This window comes from Hetaerina americana, unplaced genomic scaffold (assembly GCF_022747635.1).
Source record: "Hetaerina americana unplaced genomic scaffold, ioHetAmer1.1.p SCAF_13, whole genome shotgun sequence".
Lineage (NCBI taxonomy): Eukaryota > Metazoa > Arthropoda > Insecta > Odonata > Calopterygidae > Hetaerina > Hetaerina americana.
Window position 1 is genome coordinate 3,383,356 of NW_027286403.1, and position 18,375 is coordinate 3,401,730.

At 37.0% G+C, this 18,375-nt stretch overlaps 1 protein-coding gene across 1 annotated transcript in view; it reads left to right on the forward strand.

Annotated features, from left to right (window-relative positions):
• Positions 1–16,705, forward strand: part of mask (multiple ankyrin repeats single KH domain) — a 106,104-nt gene extending 89,399 nt beyond the window's left edge. Inside the window, exons 35-39 of the mRNA XM_071583301.1 lie at positions 3,552–3,671; positions 4,465–5,111; positions 7,850–9,574; positions 9,673–9,963; positions 14,903–16,705. Of these exons, the coding sequence (XP_071439402.1) occupies positions 3,552–3,671; positions 4,465–5,111; positions 7,850–9,574; positions 9,673–9,963; positions 14,903–14,926 (2,807 nt within the window). The 3' untranslated portion in view covers positions 14,927–16,705. The remainder of the gene's footprint in view (positions 1–3,551; positions 3,672–4,464; positions 5,112–7,849; positions 9,575–9,672; positions 9,964–14,902) is intronic.
• The last annotated feature ends 1,670 nt before the right edge of the window (positions 16,706–18,375 follow it).

Below are 18,375 nucleotides of genomic sequence, written 5' to 3' on the forward strand. Positions count from 1 at the left end.
GTCTCGCTTTATAAAGCATCGTGCCTTTGGGGGGAGGGATGACTTCAAAGTAGCTACATTGTAGCAACAAGGGAATTGGGTAGCGGACATTGTCTTGTCTTGGTTTTCGGGAAACCCGCACTACATGACCATGCATTGTCTGGCATGCTTGGGGGTATTCCTTGGGAGAGTTAACCGATAGTGGTGGTTTCCGAGAAATCCATGCTACATCATGACCATAAATTATTGACATTTTGTGCCCAAGTCAAAGTTAAGCCAATACAAAGCATTATGCCTGGAAATATTAAAGCATGTATCTCTCAATGTTTTCCCCCAAAGTACTATAATTTTCTCTGATGAGCAGTTGGTGGCTTAAATAGTATGTAAGCCAAGTTGTGCTAATGCCTAAGCTGGAAGTATTTTCCTTTTTTCCTTCCAGTTATGAAATATATCACCATCACGACCTAGTGATGCTATTTAGAACTATCACAGACTCTGAATTTTTTTGCAACCGGAAGCAGTGCTCGGCTGCCCCTGGCATTCCCTTGTTGTATAGTAATCCCTGGTTCCCACAACTCGTTAGATCAAAACCAAAAAATTAAGAAAGGTTTGGTATTAAAGCCGAGCAAACATTTTGAGTGCCCATGCTGACAGATTACATTTCCTTAATATCTTGAAGCTTCTGTAGTATCAGTATAATAATAAATTAGTGATCTCTTAAGTCTAATTATTAGCCTCCTCTTTGAATGATTCTTTTGGCCTTTGTATTTACCGTAACTGTGGTTATAAATCACTCGGTGAAGATGATCTTGAAGTAAGAAAAAACAAAGAATGTGTCCAATTTGACAAATTCAATTGGGGTTATGAAGTATGGTATGCATGTTGTAGCTTGTTGAGTGTTTCAGGAGCCAGTGAGACGTATTCAATCTCGTGTGAAGGTCAAAACAAAAATTCAAGGAAGCTTAACAATGTTTTAATTCAATGTTGTTGATCAATAATTATTGATAGAATGATATCATGGTGGCCAATTGATAATGTGGAAAATGAAAACAGTGTGTAGTTTGTGTGATCCTATGCAAATTAAAATTTCCCAACAAAGCTTTAGAGATCATAACTAGATCTCTTATGTGACAGAATTAGTGCTGGTGTAATTTGGGCATCATCACATTGTTTCTGTTAATGTGCATCCATATTTCATGAGTTACATTTTTTCTTGAATAATGAAATGTTTGTGTTAGCATGCTGTTGCATTCAGAAGTATGTGCTAGGGGATAAAGTACCTCAGTCCATGATAATCCATCCAGTTATTATTCCTTAAAATAATGTTTATGGTGATAAAAACATTAAGCCTGATTTTTGGTTGTCAGCAAAATATTTTGTTTTCTTTGGGCAACATAAACTGTGTGTTCAGTTCTCTTATAGGATATGTTGCTCAAGTGCTTTGCTTTGTTTCCATCATCATGTTACCCTTCTTCAAATCTCTCATGATGTGCCTCTGAAGTGAACATGTATCTCGTTTGAATGCTTTATCCAAAAGACTGATATGGCTTAATGCACACACCGTTCATTTCCGAGTGAGGATCCAGAAACAGAACCTCAGTATAATGCGTAAGCATATTAAAGTACATAAAAGAGAGCATCAGAAAATCCCTCTACGCTCCTTATGACCATAAAAAATGTAAATAGGATACCTAGATCAAGGTCAACTCATCAACCCAAACTATTTCAATGTCAAACTAAGGGAATTACTTAATACCTTATGTTAAGTATAAAATATAGTGCTACTGCTGCTAGAATTGCTCAGTCACTTGCAAAAGAGGGTACGTAAGGGCCTCATATTTACAAGTTCCTATAGATGCAGATAAGGTACTAACTCCCTCTCTATGAATACAGTGAAGGCTCTTATTTTCAGTTTTGAGGGAGGCAAAGGAAAAAGGAAAAAAAGATAAAATTGTAGGAAAGTGTTCTTCAAGAGAAATTGTAATGTGTAGGAAATGGAAGCAAAGACATTACCTAATATCTATAATTTAATTTACCCAGCTAGTGATGGTCTATTGAATCACAAGAAAAATAAATAGACAAATAAAATTTAGCATAATTTCAGTAAAAGCTGCTATTGCTATCTGAAGCGTAAATGCTCTTTGAAAAATTGAAATATCAAGCTCTTGTATGTGCCATCGTTTTCATGAATTAAGCACATGAATATTTTCCTGAAAGAGACTGCATGCATCAATTGTGAGCAAATTTCAAACAATAATAAAATGCATAATAATAGTTTAATATAATAAAGAGAAGAGTCGTCGACATGGTTGTACAGAGCTTTGCATTCTCAGTGAGAAACTGTTTCAGAATCTACAGTTTAAAATTACCCAGAGATGATTTAACAGACAATACTTGATCGAATTTTGAAAGTGTATCCGGCCATTAGATATTTTGAATTCATCGGTGCCTTGTCTTGCCTCAACATGTAGTGCATTTTTTTACAAAACTGTACTAGTCAGTATGCTTGCAGCTCTGGTAGAATGAAACCATATCTTCAATAATTCTTAGAGTTCATCATACTTGGTCCAATTAAATCAGAACCTCATATTTGGGTCAGAAATCAAGGGATCTGGGTTGGAGTCCCAGTAAAGGCAAATAATTTTTACAGTGTGAAATTCCCTCATTTTGTTGCACATAAGTGGATGGCTCTGTTAAAGTAACTGTGGCTGAATCTCCTCTGCTTCAATGCCATGTGTTGTACCAATTGGTCAACCCAGAGCCAATTTCCCCACAATATAATGTACAAGGTCAATAAATCATGTGAAGTAGAGGTGCATGATATTGCAAATTTACTTTGACATTGATTGGCTACTCGAGTTTATGGCCCTTGATTTAATAGGCAGCTTTATTAACAGCAGTAGAAAGTTACATTTTTATTTTTCCTTTATTTTACTCAATATTAATTTTTTTTATCATTTGCCTCTTTTGCTCCGAGCAAGATTTTCACTGAAACATTTATCCATGATATTTGTCCTTCAAGAATTAATTTTTCTCAATAAATCTTGGGCATTGAAGTGCTGTGTCTACTTCAAATATGTCAGTGATATCAAATAGTTCTTAAGGCATGTAGTTTAAAAGATTTTATTTCTTAAAATTTTTTAATTAAATTTTGTCATGCCGTGATTCGTAATTATGTTCATTTCCATTATGTAAGAGTAAGATAAAATTTCGTAGTTTTAAGTAGGCACATTTTGGTTGACTTAAATAATTTCAATTGCAAATATGAGGCTGGATTTTTTGGTTGTCTTAAGGTGAGATGTGTTTAATTGATCCTGAATAATCACATTTTCGCAAGTCAGTTCTCAAATGAAATTTAGAAGTGCAAAAATGTTGAAAATATGAATGCCAGCAAATTACACAATTATGTGGAAGTAAATGAATGAAGGTGAGATTGAATTTGATAAAAAAACAAAAGGCTATATTTCTGTTTAAAACTAAAATATTGATGAAATATAATGTTCAAGGCAGAATTTAAAGGCATTGATAATGACCACATGATCATTTGGTTATGCTGGGGTGTTGTCTTACAGTTGGAAGTACAGTAGCCCCATTAGTGTCAACAATTCGTGGTGCAAACAATGCCAAAATGGGAATTAACTTCCCAGTTCCTGCAATTTCCAGAGGAACACCACCACGTTTGGCAGCTGCAGGCAAGTCATGCGACAATAAGAAAGCTTGGGACTCCATTATTTTAGCATGCAATGAATGCAGCATTTGTGATACATTTAACTTACGTGATATGAAATAAATGGAATTATACAAGTCCGTGAAAAACTTGGTAAAATTCATACTGAAGCAGGCACTTTGTTAGTATTTTATTAATTTAGGAAAGTGATCTCCAACTGTTTACAAAGAAAACAGCTTCTGATGTAACTGGCACAAGTAGGCTATGAAAAAGTTGGGGAGATCCCTTGCTGTATTTTTGGAAATGCTTGTTTAGTATACTATAAATAGACTTCGTAGCTCTGTCTATTTTTATTTGCATGATCTTTTTGTCTTGATGAAAGAATGGTAGAGTTGCTTTATGAAATTTTGGGAAAACTCAACTCTCCAATCAAACTAAGGTTTTTTTGATCAGGTGACTGTTAAATGTATTTGGAGATCACTGAAATAAGTGTTTATGAAGGCACATAACAATTGGACACCACTCAGGAAAATTCTGCAATAGTTTTAAACTGTTAAAAGTATGCTGCCACTTATGATCACTCAAATTAAATTCATACTTGAATGAAACTTATACATGATGCTTTTAATTTTGCTCTGGTCCAAGTTGGCGTTTGGACCAGATTGGCTTCTATTCCTTTTTAAAGGTGTTTGTTGTGGACATGTATTTTCAAAATATATATTAATGGAGATGTTAATTTTAGCACCTGAAATATGTGACATTCACTTACAATTTGACTTATATTTAGATACTGACTTATAATTTCCTTCTTTTAACAGCGGAGAAACGAGCAGCAGCAGCTGCTGTATTAGGAGGAACCAAGAGCACTATGTCCTACACGACGGCCATCACAACAGCAGGCCGGGCAACTAAAATAGTTACGACTACGACAACACAGACCTTTGCTGCTAAATTGACAGAAACGACAGCAGGGGGAGTACCTGGTAATATTTCAGGAAGTGGTCAGACATCAGTTCCAGTGTCTGTGCAAGGCCCAGGACCTCGTGCTCCGACTGTCCAAGGGGGTCAAAGGGTTGCAAGGCCTCAGTCTCCCCGGCAGAGGCAGCCATTGCTGCAGCCACCACTTGGGGCAACTGTGCCTGTGCTTCCCCCGACTCCAGCAAACGTTCAGTCACCAAAATGTGCCGCCTCCCCTCCTGGTGTTGTAATCAGCATAGGCCAGGGAGTACCCAGTCGCCCAGGTGCTGTTGGTGGGCGGTACCGGGCAAGTACCTCTGGTACACCATTTACTGCAACGTCGTCGTCATCCACACCATGTCAAGTAGCTCCTCCGACATCTCCTGTTAATCTTGACCTGGGAAGGGGAAATTCTGCTGGACGGAGGCGAGAGCAACAGCCGCCTATGTCATCACCAAGTGTGACAACCCCGAAGGAGTATTCGTTATTCAATAACATCTTTGGGAAGGTAACTTGAAATTTTTTAAAATACATTGAATTGTCGTTTTTATCCTTTCACTTTAGGATTGGTAGCATTTACAGCTTTAATAAAATGTACACAGCGTAGCATCATAGCTCTCTTACTGAAGGGAAATATTTTCATTCTAAAAATTTTAAAAATTTAGTTGTTATTCTTGATAAACACTAATCCAATTATCCTTTGGTGGCAAATAGTGTCCTGTAAATTATGTAGCATAAGGTGTAGTATGCCATGTATGATACATTTAGACTTGAAATAATTGTGCACAATTCTCCTGGAAGAAGGAAAAAATGGTCAAAACTCAAGCCCAAGTAATAACTAAAAAGTTACAGGCTCCGTACAGAAGGTAACGGGACTGGCTCGCTGTAGCCTCAACTGAGCGGTGGGGGTCCTTTTCTTTTAAACTCAGGAAATCCGCGTTGGAGACCCTTGAACTCATGAAATAGGCCTATGGGGATGATGCCCTAAGCCGCACGAGAGTTTTTGAGTGGCACAAAATGTTAAAGGAAGGCCAGGAGCTTGTCAAAGACGAGCACCGTGGCGGACGCCCAATGACCACTTGAACTGATGCTCAGGTGACCAAAGTGAAAAAGGTTTTGGACACTGACAGGCGTTTAACCATCGCCCTTATCAGTTCGGAAACTGGCCTTTCAGTCGGAACCATCCACACCATTGTAACAGAGGATCTTGCGATGAGGAAAGTGTGCGCAAAGCTGCTGACGAAATTCGGCAACGTTGGGCACATGGCAACGTTGCCTCACCCCCCATACAGCCCCAACCTGGCTCCAACTGACTTTTTCTTGTTTCTGCAAATAAAAAGGGAGCTCAAAGGATATCGATTCGACTCCATTGAGGCGGTTCAAGTGGCGACGACCAAGGCTCTCTACAGTATTCCGGCAACCGACTTCCAGAGGGCTTTTGACTAGTGGCAGACGCGCCGAACTATGTGTATCGATGCAGCAGGGATATATTTTGAATATGATTATTAAATATGATTTCAGTAATTTAATCCTAATCCATGTTCTTTAAATGGCTTAATTTCAACTGTTTATTTCCTGTTCCATGTCTGTGTTACATGTTACTTAATTTAAAATTTTTATGAAAATGCGATTTATGAAGTAAAAAACAATTCACTTGGTTTTTGTAATGAAAAAAATGGCACAAGCCTCAACCTTAACCATTTCAGAAAAGTTGTAATCACCTGTTTAAATGCATGCATCATATCAATGCTCAGGATAAGTGATTCTCAGGAAAAATAATATTATCTTTGCTTTCTAAAGAATAAACTTTATTCGTCGACTAGTTTCGTTTACACTGTAACATCATCAGGACTAGTGGTACAATAGACATTTTTCTGAGCTATATACTCGGTCGGGTAGAGGTAGCGGATGGGAGGTGGGGGAGTGTAATTAAGGAAAGGGGGGGTGTCGGAGGTTTCAGTGCATTCAGTGCATAAGTTCAGGAGCATTCAGTGCATAAGTGATTCTTGATCAAACTGATGTTTGTGTTGGTGCATTAATGGAAAGAAATCAAATCTTGAAGTGGAATCATTTTCTCTGATGAAAATGATGATGAATAAAAAAAAAGTCAGTGCTTTTCATTTGTGAAAATATGGTAGCTGATGGTTTTAAATAGTGTAATTCATATATGCCGAAGAATGCTGCTATTGATGAAAATGTTATTCACCAAGATTTGCTCAAAGAAATGTTTTGGGATATTTCATAATATACATGGACATCACAACTTGTAACCCCTCTGACATGACCTTTTAAACCTGGTTTAAATGCCCATCGATGAATCAGGGTCAGGTTTAAGTGATAGTAATTTGCGTGGTTCTACTGACCACTTTGTAAAGTCCATATAAGATAATAATTTCCTTTCAAAATTTTCCAATATTTGAAACAGATATCACTCAAAACTTTTTTGCTGGATAAGAGAGATGTGTTTTGCTTATCTCGCTAGCTTATTTTTATCTGTACATCCCCCTTGTTGACAAAGGTATTAACTTAACAAATAAGTGCCCCCGCTAAATTTACTCAGCTCCAGCTGATGCCTTGAAGTTAGTTTCATTAAGTGAGAGAACTTTTCCTCATTCCAAAACCCTTGCCTTCCAGAGCCATGCACTTTTGACACTCTGAGCTGCTTATCCACTTTCCAAATTGTGCTTATTTATGCATGATGGTGAGGACATGATCTAGCTGGGGGCACGATCACAAGTGAAATTTGTAATATAAGAATAGCAGGGAAATGTCATCTTATAATTCGATCTTGAATGATACACTTAAAAACACAAAATTACCATGCAAGTTATACCCCAATAAAAAGTGATGAAATTGATTTTATGATTAGGTTTATTCCAAATGAATAAGAAATTATTTGCACAAAAATGTTTTAGCATGTGTACATACCACACACATTAGTGTAATACAATAAATTGCCAACTAATGTTTATCTCTATTTGATGCCTGTGGAAAATGCTGAAGGAGGAATGTATTGGGCATGTCCTGATGTCCTTTGATGTGGATTCCATAATGTTCATACCCCTGAAGTCCTCAAGGGGTTTAGAGAAAGAGTCTTGTCTTAAACTGAAGTCAATGTTATGTAAATGTGTCGTTAAGGTCCTGAAATGAAATACCTCAATTTTTATTCTTGTTTAATGTTGTCCTATGTTTGTCATGTGATTTCAAACTTAAATTGATAACTCATTTATTTGTGTTTCCTTGAAGGTAACCCAGCAAACGATGTGGGGGCAGGGAAATGAAGTTCAATCAAAGGGCATGAACTTTGCTGGAGCAGCAGCATCTGGCTCATCTCCACCAACCACAACCACCACAGGGAAATTCCTGGATAGTGGGCCACCTCAGGTAGATGTTTCTAAGGCGCCCGGATACCGTGGGATGGCAGCTCGCTCTCCAGTGTCCAACTCAGCCAACTCACCTCATGAGAATTCTGGTGCCCCTCGGACCACCTCCGTCCCTACATCCAATTCCCTCAGCACAGTCTACTCAACTGTCCCAGATATTGCTGAACTGGGTGAATCATCTGCATCAATCCAAGGTGCTACCTTGAGACAGCGCCCTGTAGGGCATGGAGCTCCTACTCCAGTAAGACCAACTAGTCTGGAGTCTCCAGGTTCCCTTTGTGGAAGACAGCAGAGGCCGCAATCAAGGCAGACCCCTACAGTGGAAACATCCAGTTATCGGCAAAGTGTTTTCGCTGAGAGAGATGTATTACCATGTGGGCTGTTGATGCATCTTCATGGTCCCCATGGCCAACTTCAGGCGGGTGGACCACTATTTCCACAGCCAATTGCTAACTATGGAGGAGAAAATAGCTTGGTGAAACTTGTCAGACAGAGAAATTGTGCGGATAATATATCTCAGCAGTTAGTTGGAGGGGATCCTCTGCCCAAAATCCAGCTTTACCAAAATATAGGCCCTCAAACAACGACCCATTTCCAGCCTGGAAATTCTGTCTCAGGCAACAGTGTAGTAACAACGAATGCAAGTATTCATTCGCGATTAAATCCAAGAGCCCCAGACTTTTCCATTTCACCTCTAAGTGGACAGAGGCAGCAGTTAACCTTTAGTGCCACACCTGCTGCATACCACGGAACGCCTCCCCCTGTTCGTCAGGGGTCAGGTCCTGGACTGACAACGCTGCTGGCTAATGGTGGTGTAGTGCCATTTTCTGTTGTTCAGCAGGGCCCTTCCTCCATTGGAAAACCACATTCTCAGGTTGGGGGCCCCACCGGTAGTTACCCTCGAGCATCTCCGGGAAGTCATCCGGGTGGTGGTGATAGCAGCCACCACAATCCTTCTCACCCTGCAGCACGGTGGCCATATATGGCCACTGGACCACACCATCCATTTCATCCCCAGGCTCACCATAGAGGTCAAGGGGACCAGGTGACCCCAGGTGCATTCCCAGGCGCAGTGGGCTCGCACTTTGCAGCCCTTGCTGGGCTAGCCTCACACCACCACCCTGGAGGGGCACCCGACCCCATGACTAATGTTGAAAATGGAAATGCAGTCCACCAGCTGCAAAACCCAGGGATTCATCTCCATGCCGTTCATCCCTCCCATCACCCCCACGTCTCTCCTGCACCCCCCAGTGGCTCTCGCTCACCTTCCGGGTCCGATGTAGGCCCACACGGTAGTATGAACAAAAGTGGTTCTCAGTCTGTGGGCACAGAGGACCGTAGGTCAAGACCAATGCCCATTGGGACTGAGCGAGCCAGTTGGAAGAATTATTCGGGGAGTGGGGGTGGTGGCATGGGAGAGCAAGATGTGATGACCGGTGGGTGGATGCAGGCGGAGCCCTCAATGCCATGGCAGAGGCAGCACCACCAGCTGTTTGGCGGTACAATCCCCCCTCACCCATATGGTCGTCCACCCCCAAGAGAGGATTCAAGTATCAGTGATAGCGGCACTGTGGACGCGGCATACCAGGTGTGTACATGATTCATTCCAGTCTTGTGGCTCTCAGTTTGATGCAAGCGTGAAAGAGCCTTAGAAGTGGAAACAATTAAAAGTATTTCTTTCCTCAGGGTATGCACCACCCACCCCATCATCACCCTCACCATCACCTGGGTGATGGCCGCCCTCCACAGTTCCCCAATGGTTCGGGGACTAATGTCTCACCAATGCACGGAGGAGTTTCGGCTGTTCTCGCGTCACCCTATGGGCCTGGCAATGTGACAGATGTTGGTGTCCCCACCACACCACCCACGTCTGGAGCAGAGATGGTCATGAAAGTTGATGGAGTAGGAGAGCCATCAGAATGGGAGACAGGACCAGGCTCGAGAGCTGGATTACCTGAAGTCAATGAAAAGAGATCTGTGAGTTCTTTAACAAATACTTTCCCCTTGCTTGTTGTTGTGCATGCCTCCAAAATGAATCATCCAGGGAAAATAGGTTGCCGTTTGAGTGCTAATCTGGTGGAAGGCCACTAAGATATTCCTGCCGGAATAAAAAAAATCATTTGCTTCTGTCACATATTTTTGTTTTTTCACTAACTGAAACTCACCAATCCCTTTCAGAATATATTTAATAGTGATGCATCTTTAGGTTCTTAATAAACAGAATCCAAGAATTTGTATGGGGAGATATGGAATGAGAAAAACTCTTGTTAAAATTATTTTTGATTCTTACTCTTTTTGCCTCACTCTTTTGGGAGATTTAATTTTGCATCCAAACTGTTGATTGATGGCTTAGGAGCAACATTTAAATGTGAAGCAACTGTGGCCTAAAAAGGCAGCAGGAATTAACCAAGATTTTGGAAAGAGTTCATGCTATTCCAACTCAGTTTGATTATTTGATGACAGGAGAATGCTAATGATCAATCTGAATATCATTTGAATTTTTAGAAATGTCGCAAAACCAAATATGTACTGGTCATTGCATTACCAAGGTACTTGAAGATGTTTTGATCTGGGCATTACAAAACTAGGTGAATGGTAAAAATATTATACTTATTAATACCTAATTGGCAGTTATTTGATAATCATCCATAATACTCCTGTTACTCTTATTTAAAATATGTTACTTATGATTTTGGTTTAAATTTTTTCTCAAATTTGGTAGAGCAAAAACAATTAAAATCTCTTGATGAAAATTGCAAACAATGCATAATCTGTGTAGTACTATGTAATCTATTTAGTGAGAAGTAAGGGTAGGGCATGCATTTTATTGTTCACACATCTGCTGAGTTAAGAATGACTGTAATCTCACAGTCATCTTCAAGCAAGACATTTAATGTAGGGAAATTATATTTCCTGGTGTATAAAAATTATTCTTCCAATGTAATATCTTTAACAAATACATATTAAGAGACATACGATATACAAGCATATACTGGGTGTTTGGCAGTGGTAGAGGTTTTGAGTGGGTAGATTTCAGTGCTGGGGAATAATTTGATACCTAGCGACTAATTGCAAAACATACTGCTCCTGCTATTTTGTTATGCTTGCATTGTAGTCTTGAATTAATTTGACATCCCTTTCAGCTGGGTCAGCAGAACAACAAATATATTTATTAACGGGTACAAAGACATGAAGGTGCTAGGTAGGTGTAACAAAATAGACCCAGAGAGGTACTAGCCACTGAATTTAAACTATGTAGGCTTACCTACTGGTTTCAGTTTTATAATATTTCCAGTACATCCAGCTCGGCTACTTTTCCTCGATCCTTGTTCTTCTGCTCATAGCAATTTTGTTAACTTCCCATGGAGCCCAGATATCCTTTTTGTCTCTGTAGGAGCAAAAACCGTGTTCTCTAGCATATCTCATATTATGTGCAATATGAAACAGGTCATTAAGGCTTGACCTAAGAGTTTTCCCTTCTTACTTAGCGCTAAATTAGCTTTTGGTTGGATTTTTGTAGGTTTCTCCTCTCCTCATGAATTTTTTAAGTAATAAAGTACAAACTTTCAAATTTGTATGGGTAAGTTAGCTTTCTGCCGGCAACTAAAGCCTTTTGGTTTGGGAGCCTTGCAGTATCTCTGGTTTCTAATTTAACTTTGTGTTTATTAAAACAAACTGCATAAAACTTAACCTTTGGATGACAACTGAATTCCCATAATTTTATAGGGCGTATACAAAAGGAAAAATCTTGTCTTTCTGCCTCAAACTTACTCTGCTTGTAGCTGTAGAGGACATAGTTGAAGATTCTTAATATTATTTAGAGCTCTTGGAAACAAGAAGTATAATATTTTAGAAATATACACATTTAAAAATTCATTGAGTACTTTGGTGTGTTTGAATGCAAATAATTCCCTGGACAACAAAAGTAAATTTGAAAAGTAATTTTATTACATTTATTGTGAATTTAAACTTATCAAACTAAAACATTTCTGAAAAAGTCAAATTTACAGGTCCAGTCAACGAAAAACCCTTGTATCTTCTATCTATATTCACGTCAAGCAAGTTGTGGGGATGAAAATTAAAGAAAAATTCTCTGTAAAATTAAAATAAATTCTGAAGGTTAACCAGGAAAAGAGCAAGATTGTTAAATGGTAGAATTTTGGTATAAGAGCAAGGGTGAGGAAAGGAACCAGCATTTTGGAGATCATAAGGGAGGTAAAAAGGTGTACAGCATAGGGTTTTTTTGTAAATTTTAAGAAAGATAGTAATGAACAAAATACTGAAGATATATTGAATCACTTCATTGACATCACACGCTCAGCAGTTAATAGGTTCATTCCTAGTAAAAGATAACACAGAGCCTAGATGGTACAATGTGAATGATGAAAAATTCTTAAGACTGTGATGGCTAAGTCACGCCAAGGAGAAAAATGTAAGGAACCATATCTCTAGTGTCAAATAGAATGAGATCACATATGGAAATAAGATATCAAAAGTGGATGCCAAGAAGGAATTTTGAAAAGTGTTAATTGAATTCTAAAGGAAAAGATATGTTGAAAATTTAATTAGAAAGCAGAAGCATTTTGGTTTGTCTGAGAGGTTCAGGAAATGTTAAAAGTTAATTCAGTAAAAAGTTATTAGGGCAAAAGCGTAACCTGCAGCTTGGGGAAGGCCAGCTTATGAAAATGCCTTATTTCAAAATGTTTTGTCTGACCAAATGTCTCCAATAGCTTGAAATTTGTTCCCACCAACCGATATACAAAATTGAAATTTCATATAATAGAGTAGAATGGTTGCTGAAATACATTAAACCTAAAACATCCTCTGAATCCAGTCAAATACTAGCTTGTATATTTAAGGAACTAGCATCAGAAGTTGCACCTTATCTTGAAGTCTTAATTGAGAATTCCCTTATAGACATAAAGGTTCCCAGCAATTATAGAACAGCTAATATAGCATCAGTATATAAAAATGGAGACAGAGAAACTGAGCAGTTTCAAACTTACTTCCTATAAACCTATTTGACATGTCCCTTGGCTTAGTGCTGGGTGAACTCTACTATCACCTACCAAACTGACTTTTGGATTGATTACTGTGTTTATGGTTTTTTTAATGGATTCGTGATGAAACTTGGGCATTCAAAGGTGGATATGCACAGAGACACTCATTATTCTTTCCCTGGGATTAATTCGATTTTTTTTAGCAATGGGAATGTACATTTTTCAGCAATTTTAACAAAAGGTTGGAAGAGTTATAGTTTAACAAGAATGCAGAACTGATATCAAGTGGATAGCAGAATGTATTTTCCTCCAAAAGCTAGACCAATTATGCAGCCAGGGAGAAACAAATGACTAGCAAAGGATGAATGGAAGATTGCTGATATGGATTCATATTCATCATATGGTATACTGATTGAAATGATGCAGTGCAAGCAATTAATTACTTATTTGTTGCATAGTAACACTATGTATTTGCCCCTCCCTTTAATGAAGATTATGGAATTCCCAGGGGTAATGAAGTTAACATAGGATTGCGATGGGAAAAATAATGATATCGTACTGTTTGTAGAAAACTGTCGAAATTAGAACATGAAATACTATTGACAAAATTTTTATGTTGTGGAATTAAATTCTTAAAAGGTGTTTCGAAAGTGTAGTTTCAGAAAAGTTTATCGAAGTTGAAGAGCATTTAATTATCTTCACAATTTTAATTTTATTAAAATTCAAAGATTTTGGGAAGAGATAATAGCAAGGATAATCTGCGAAATGGGTAATTGGGAGTTTACACTTAAGTGTGTAACATTTTTAAAATGATGATGGTATTGAAATTGGAAAAGTGGTATTTATCTCATTTGTAGTAGATGCATTCACTAATTCCTGAGGGTCTTGTTTTGATGTATGTCTGTGTGTGTGTATGTCTCTCTGTATGTGTGTGAACCTGTGCGCATCCGCATCATCTGACTGTGTGCTTGCATGAAATGTGTGTGAAACATAGTGGATATCTCTTCTATGATAAGTTTTGCAGTGATTTTGTACCATTAACTGCATAACTGAAATTTAATTTTTGTACAATGTTTCATTACACGTGATGGATTTTTGTTGCATCCATAAGTAACTAATCAATTTTGATAATCTATTCTAATTGGAATATTGTGTCTCTATTGGTGTGTCAGTTTGTTCATATTTGCAAATTTGTGGTGCTTGGCATGCGTTTTGATACTTTGTTCTCTAAATCATGATAAATTAGCATGGCTTTTTTGTTTATTTCAGTTCTGGAATGCAGACTTAAAATAGGATTCTGGAAAACAGTCTTAAATGAAAAGATCAATTGTGTATTTTTTGGAATTATGTGTTTGAATATGACTTTAATAATAGATAATATTTAAGAAATAAAAATTATGCAATATATGTTTTGATTTTATTTTGCATTATTCCTTTAAGTTTGCATTTTATCTATATAGTTGAGCTGTTGGGCTATAATATTTCTGTAATTCCTTTTGGTAAATGTATTGTAGCAGACTTCAATTGGGGAGCTTGTTTACATAATGCCAACCATCATTTTGGTCAGCTAAAATGATTTGATTGCAAAACTATTTTTGTGTGTTCGATGATTATAAAGTTATATTAGGGGCAACTCCTCTGGAGTTGTACTTATCTTTTAGCTCACTGACCAAAACTCTGTAGAAAATGAGTCAAGTATTTTAGCTTGGACAAAAATTATTCTTGGCACTATGTCCCTTCAAATATGGCTGGCCATAACCTCTGCAACTTTCATATATTTTTGAGGACACTTTTTTGCAGTGTATTTCCCTAGCATCAATAATTAAACAAAATGTAGTTATTGCAAAGTGTCCCGATTGCTATGCAGAAATCTAGTCAAACAGTTACTAACTAGCTCTTTTTCTTTTCTATTCCAGACGTGGTCCAAGTGGTCTCAGTAGACTAAGACCAGATAATGATGATTTAATTGAATACATTATTCTGACACATCAAAAAGTTTAAAACCCCTATTTTGGTTCTCATCTGCGGTGTAAAATGTAACAGAAATAGCATCAACCTAATTTTAAAAAAATATTATAAATATAAATTATTAAAATGAAAAGTATATAACAAGTTTATCCTGTGATTATGTGGCAACAGACTACAGAATGCATGTTTATGTAACTATTTGGCCTTGATTTGACCAGATTATGGTCAGTTCCTCTATTATAAATTGTTCAGAAATTTTACCTAAATTTTATTTCTAATCAACTCAAAAATACCTCATTTGTTATTTGGCTAAAGTATGCAATTTTCTTAAATGAACGTTCGGGGTTTGATATAGTTGTGAAGTTCTAAAAATGATGATCAAATGCAGTAATGATTGCAGAATTGATAATGAGTTCAATGTTTTTCAAATGTAATGATATGGTTGTAATGATAAACCATGAAGCTTTATATCATTGTGAGTTTTGGCCAGGGCCATTAACTTAACGCGAGTGATGGTAAGATCAGAATCTGGCATGTCTTAAATTATGTGTTACCTATTCAAATAGCATTTTAATAACGTTCTTGCTATTTGACAGAATCCAATGATTATGTGATCAGGAGAAAATATACTACTGGAACATGTTATTTGCTCAAGTGCTGTTATCATCACCATTGGCACTGTGAAACTAATTTTTGAGCTCTTGTGGCTATCCTGACATTGACGTTCGGTACTACTGTTTGAATGACTATAGTCCTTATGCTTACTATGACATCAAATATGAATATATTCATTTAAAAAGGGATTCTGTGACCACTTCGTATATGGCATAGTAATTTCCTAACCTGCTCAGGTCTGCTTGCAGTGGGAATATTTTTTACCCTTATTTCAAGGATCTTTAATATTTGGGTGTTGACTAAAGACTTAATTTTTTGCTAGTTTTGTTGTGATAATTATTTCACCAGCTTAGACACTGAAATCAGGTTCAGAAAATCCTATGAAACTTTTAGATACGAAAAGATATTTCAACTTCCATGGAAAACAGCATGCTGTTGACTTATTTGCCCCCAAAGGTGCTGGTACAGTGCTTAATAGCATGCATTTATGTAATTGTAAATTTTTTAATGATAATGGATTTTGTGGACTGGAAGTTGTATGTTTGTGGAGTTCATATCTCTGATTTTTGATATGGATGCCATAGTGGCATGAGTCACCATGTAATATAACGAAATGGACTAATGGACTTGCCATTGTAAATATTTTCCACAAAAATGTTTAAAGATTGACTATTGTAGGGAATAATTAGTTTTCCCTCATGAAGAGTCATAGCTATAGCAATTGTATGTCCATGGGTTTTTTTATCTGGTCCATTCTGAATCAATTGTCAGCAAAGAAAAAATATGGCACTGTGGACCGTCTTGGCTGCTTCTGTGAACAAATGCGACTGGTGGAGTTATTCAGGCATTTATATATCTAGATGTGTGCCACAATTACTTACTTATGTTAAAAACAATTCAACATGGTTAAAGATTATGCAACTTTTCTGTTAGTAGGTTGCTATATTGCTGAGCCACAGTCTATTTTAGTTACAAATTGTGGTTGAAGTTACTGGGAGATTGCTTAAATGCACCTAATATACAGAAAAAAACCCTCTTTCCTTCTTGGTCCATAGGAATCTTCCAATAAGGGAACCTGTACATTGCTTGTAAATGAAGGATATACCTAAATATAAATATATCTTTTTTGCACTGTATAGATTGCATTATTGTAGAATAGTCATAAATTATTTTTCTTTGACTAGCATCGATCACCTACATGGAAATTAGTAACTATGCCATACAGTGAGTGGTATCATTATAGTAATTTGGATGTTTCATTTTATGTTATCCTGGGTTTCGTTTGAAAACCATTTTGCTGATTCATTTACTCTTTGTTACTTTTAATTGAGGTGTTCATTTGACCATGCCAGTTCTATGATTTCAATCATTCCTGTTGCACTTTAAACCATTCCCATTTAGTTTTATATGTATCAATGAGAGAGAAAATATTAACAATGCATGAATCAGGGGATTCCTAAGATATTACAATCCAGTCAATTCAGTAGTAATTAGTAGTCAGATTATTTTAGTTCCCTTTTAGTTTAAATTATTTGTAGCATTTTTGACATTATTTTCTGGGATATTGGATATCCATTGGAAAAATGGAAGCTGGTTGGAATCATGCTTAATAGCTAGCCTGGATGTTTTAGGTTTAAACTTCCTATTACGATGGTTTTATGATTTAAATTTTGATGAATGCTGTCTGGTGCAAAGTCATTCAGCTGTTGAATGGGAGAATATTCTGAAAAAAAACCACTGCTGTGTTCAGTTGTCATCGAAAAATATTAATTTTAAAAGAGAATTAAGTTGTATTATCATGAAGAATGTCTTGGATGCTTGTAATTTATGTTGGGGAGAGCTTCAATTCAAAGGTAAGTATTCTCAAGGTTAAGTATACTTCAAGGTTAACGTTAATGATACCTGAACAGCCGGGTGCTTGCCACAATAGTTAGGATAATTCAAAACACCTTGAACTACTACCTTACTCTCTTTAATAACACTTTACTGTGGAAGCAAGTGAAAAAATCATAATCATTTAATTAGTTGTAATCTGCCATAGCTTTTTATTAATGATATTTCTAGGTATGACAGGTAATTTATCTTTCATCTGTGGAATTTCTCCATGTTATGTTGCCAGGCAACTTCAAATGATGCTATTATTAGCTACTTTTTTGAGGGAAAATGGTGGCTACATTTAATCTCGAGTGTGTTTTCTTAAAAACATCTGCAACTCCCCGGCAAATGAATTAAGTAAATAGCAATCCTCTTAGTCCCCAGGATAGTGAAGCCAGAAATACCAAAAGTTCGCTCTCTTCAAGTGTATTGTATTGATCAGTATGACTAAAAGGTTTTTCTGATTGATTGCAAATTCCTTCTGCAATTTATATAACATTTTTTTCTGAGCACTAATCTGATTTAAAATGGGGTTTTGCCATTGAGTGCTTGATTAAAAATTTATTAGGAAACTTCTGAATCAAAAATTATATTATGTAAGCAAATTGTAGTGTTATCTTTAGATTTCACTGCTAAAATGTAGTATGAAAAATTTAAAACAATTATTAATTAGAAATGAATTCATGCTCAACTATCATTTAAAAATTATTTTTAAATTTTCATTCCTTCATCTCACAAATTTACTGCTTGAAAAATTGGCTGTTTCTTTTGCATACAGCTGCTCATCACTAGTACTTTTTCTACTCGAGGCACAAGCATAAGTTGGGATACCTACCATTAAAGTTATCTAGGTGCATAGTAGTTTATCAATTTTTTTAGGTTGACTTCCTAATTAGAATTTTCTTCCTAAATCTTGCCTATTGGTGAACGA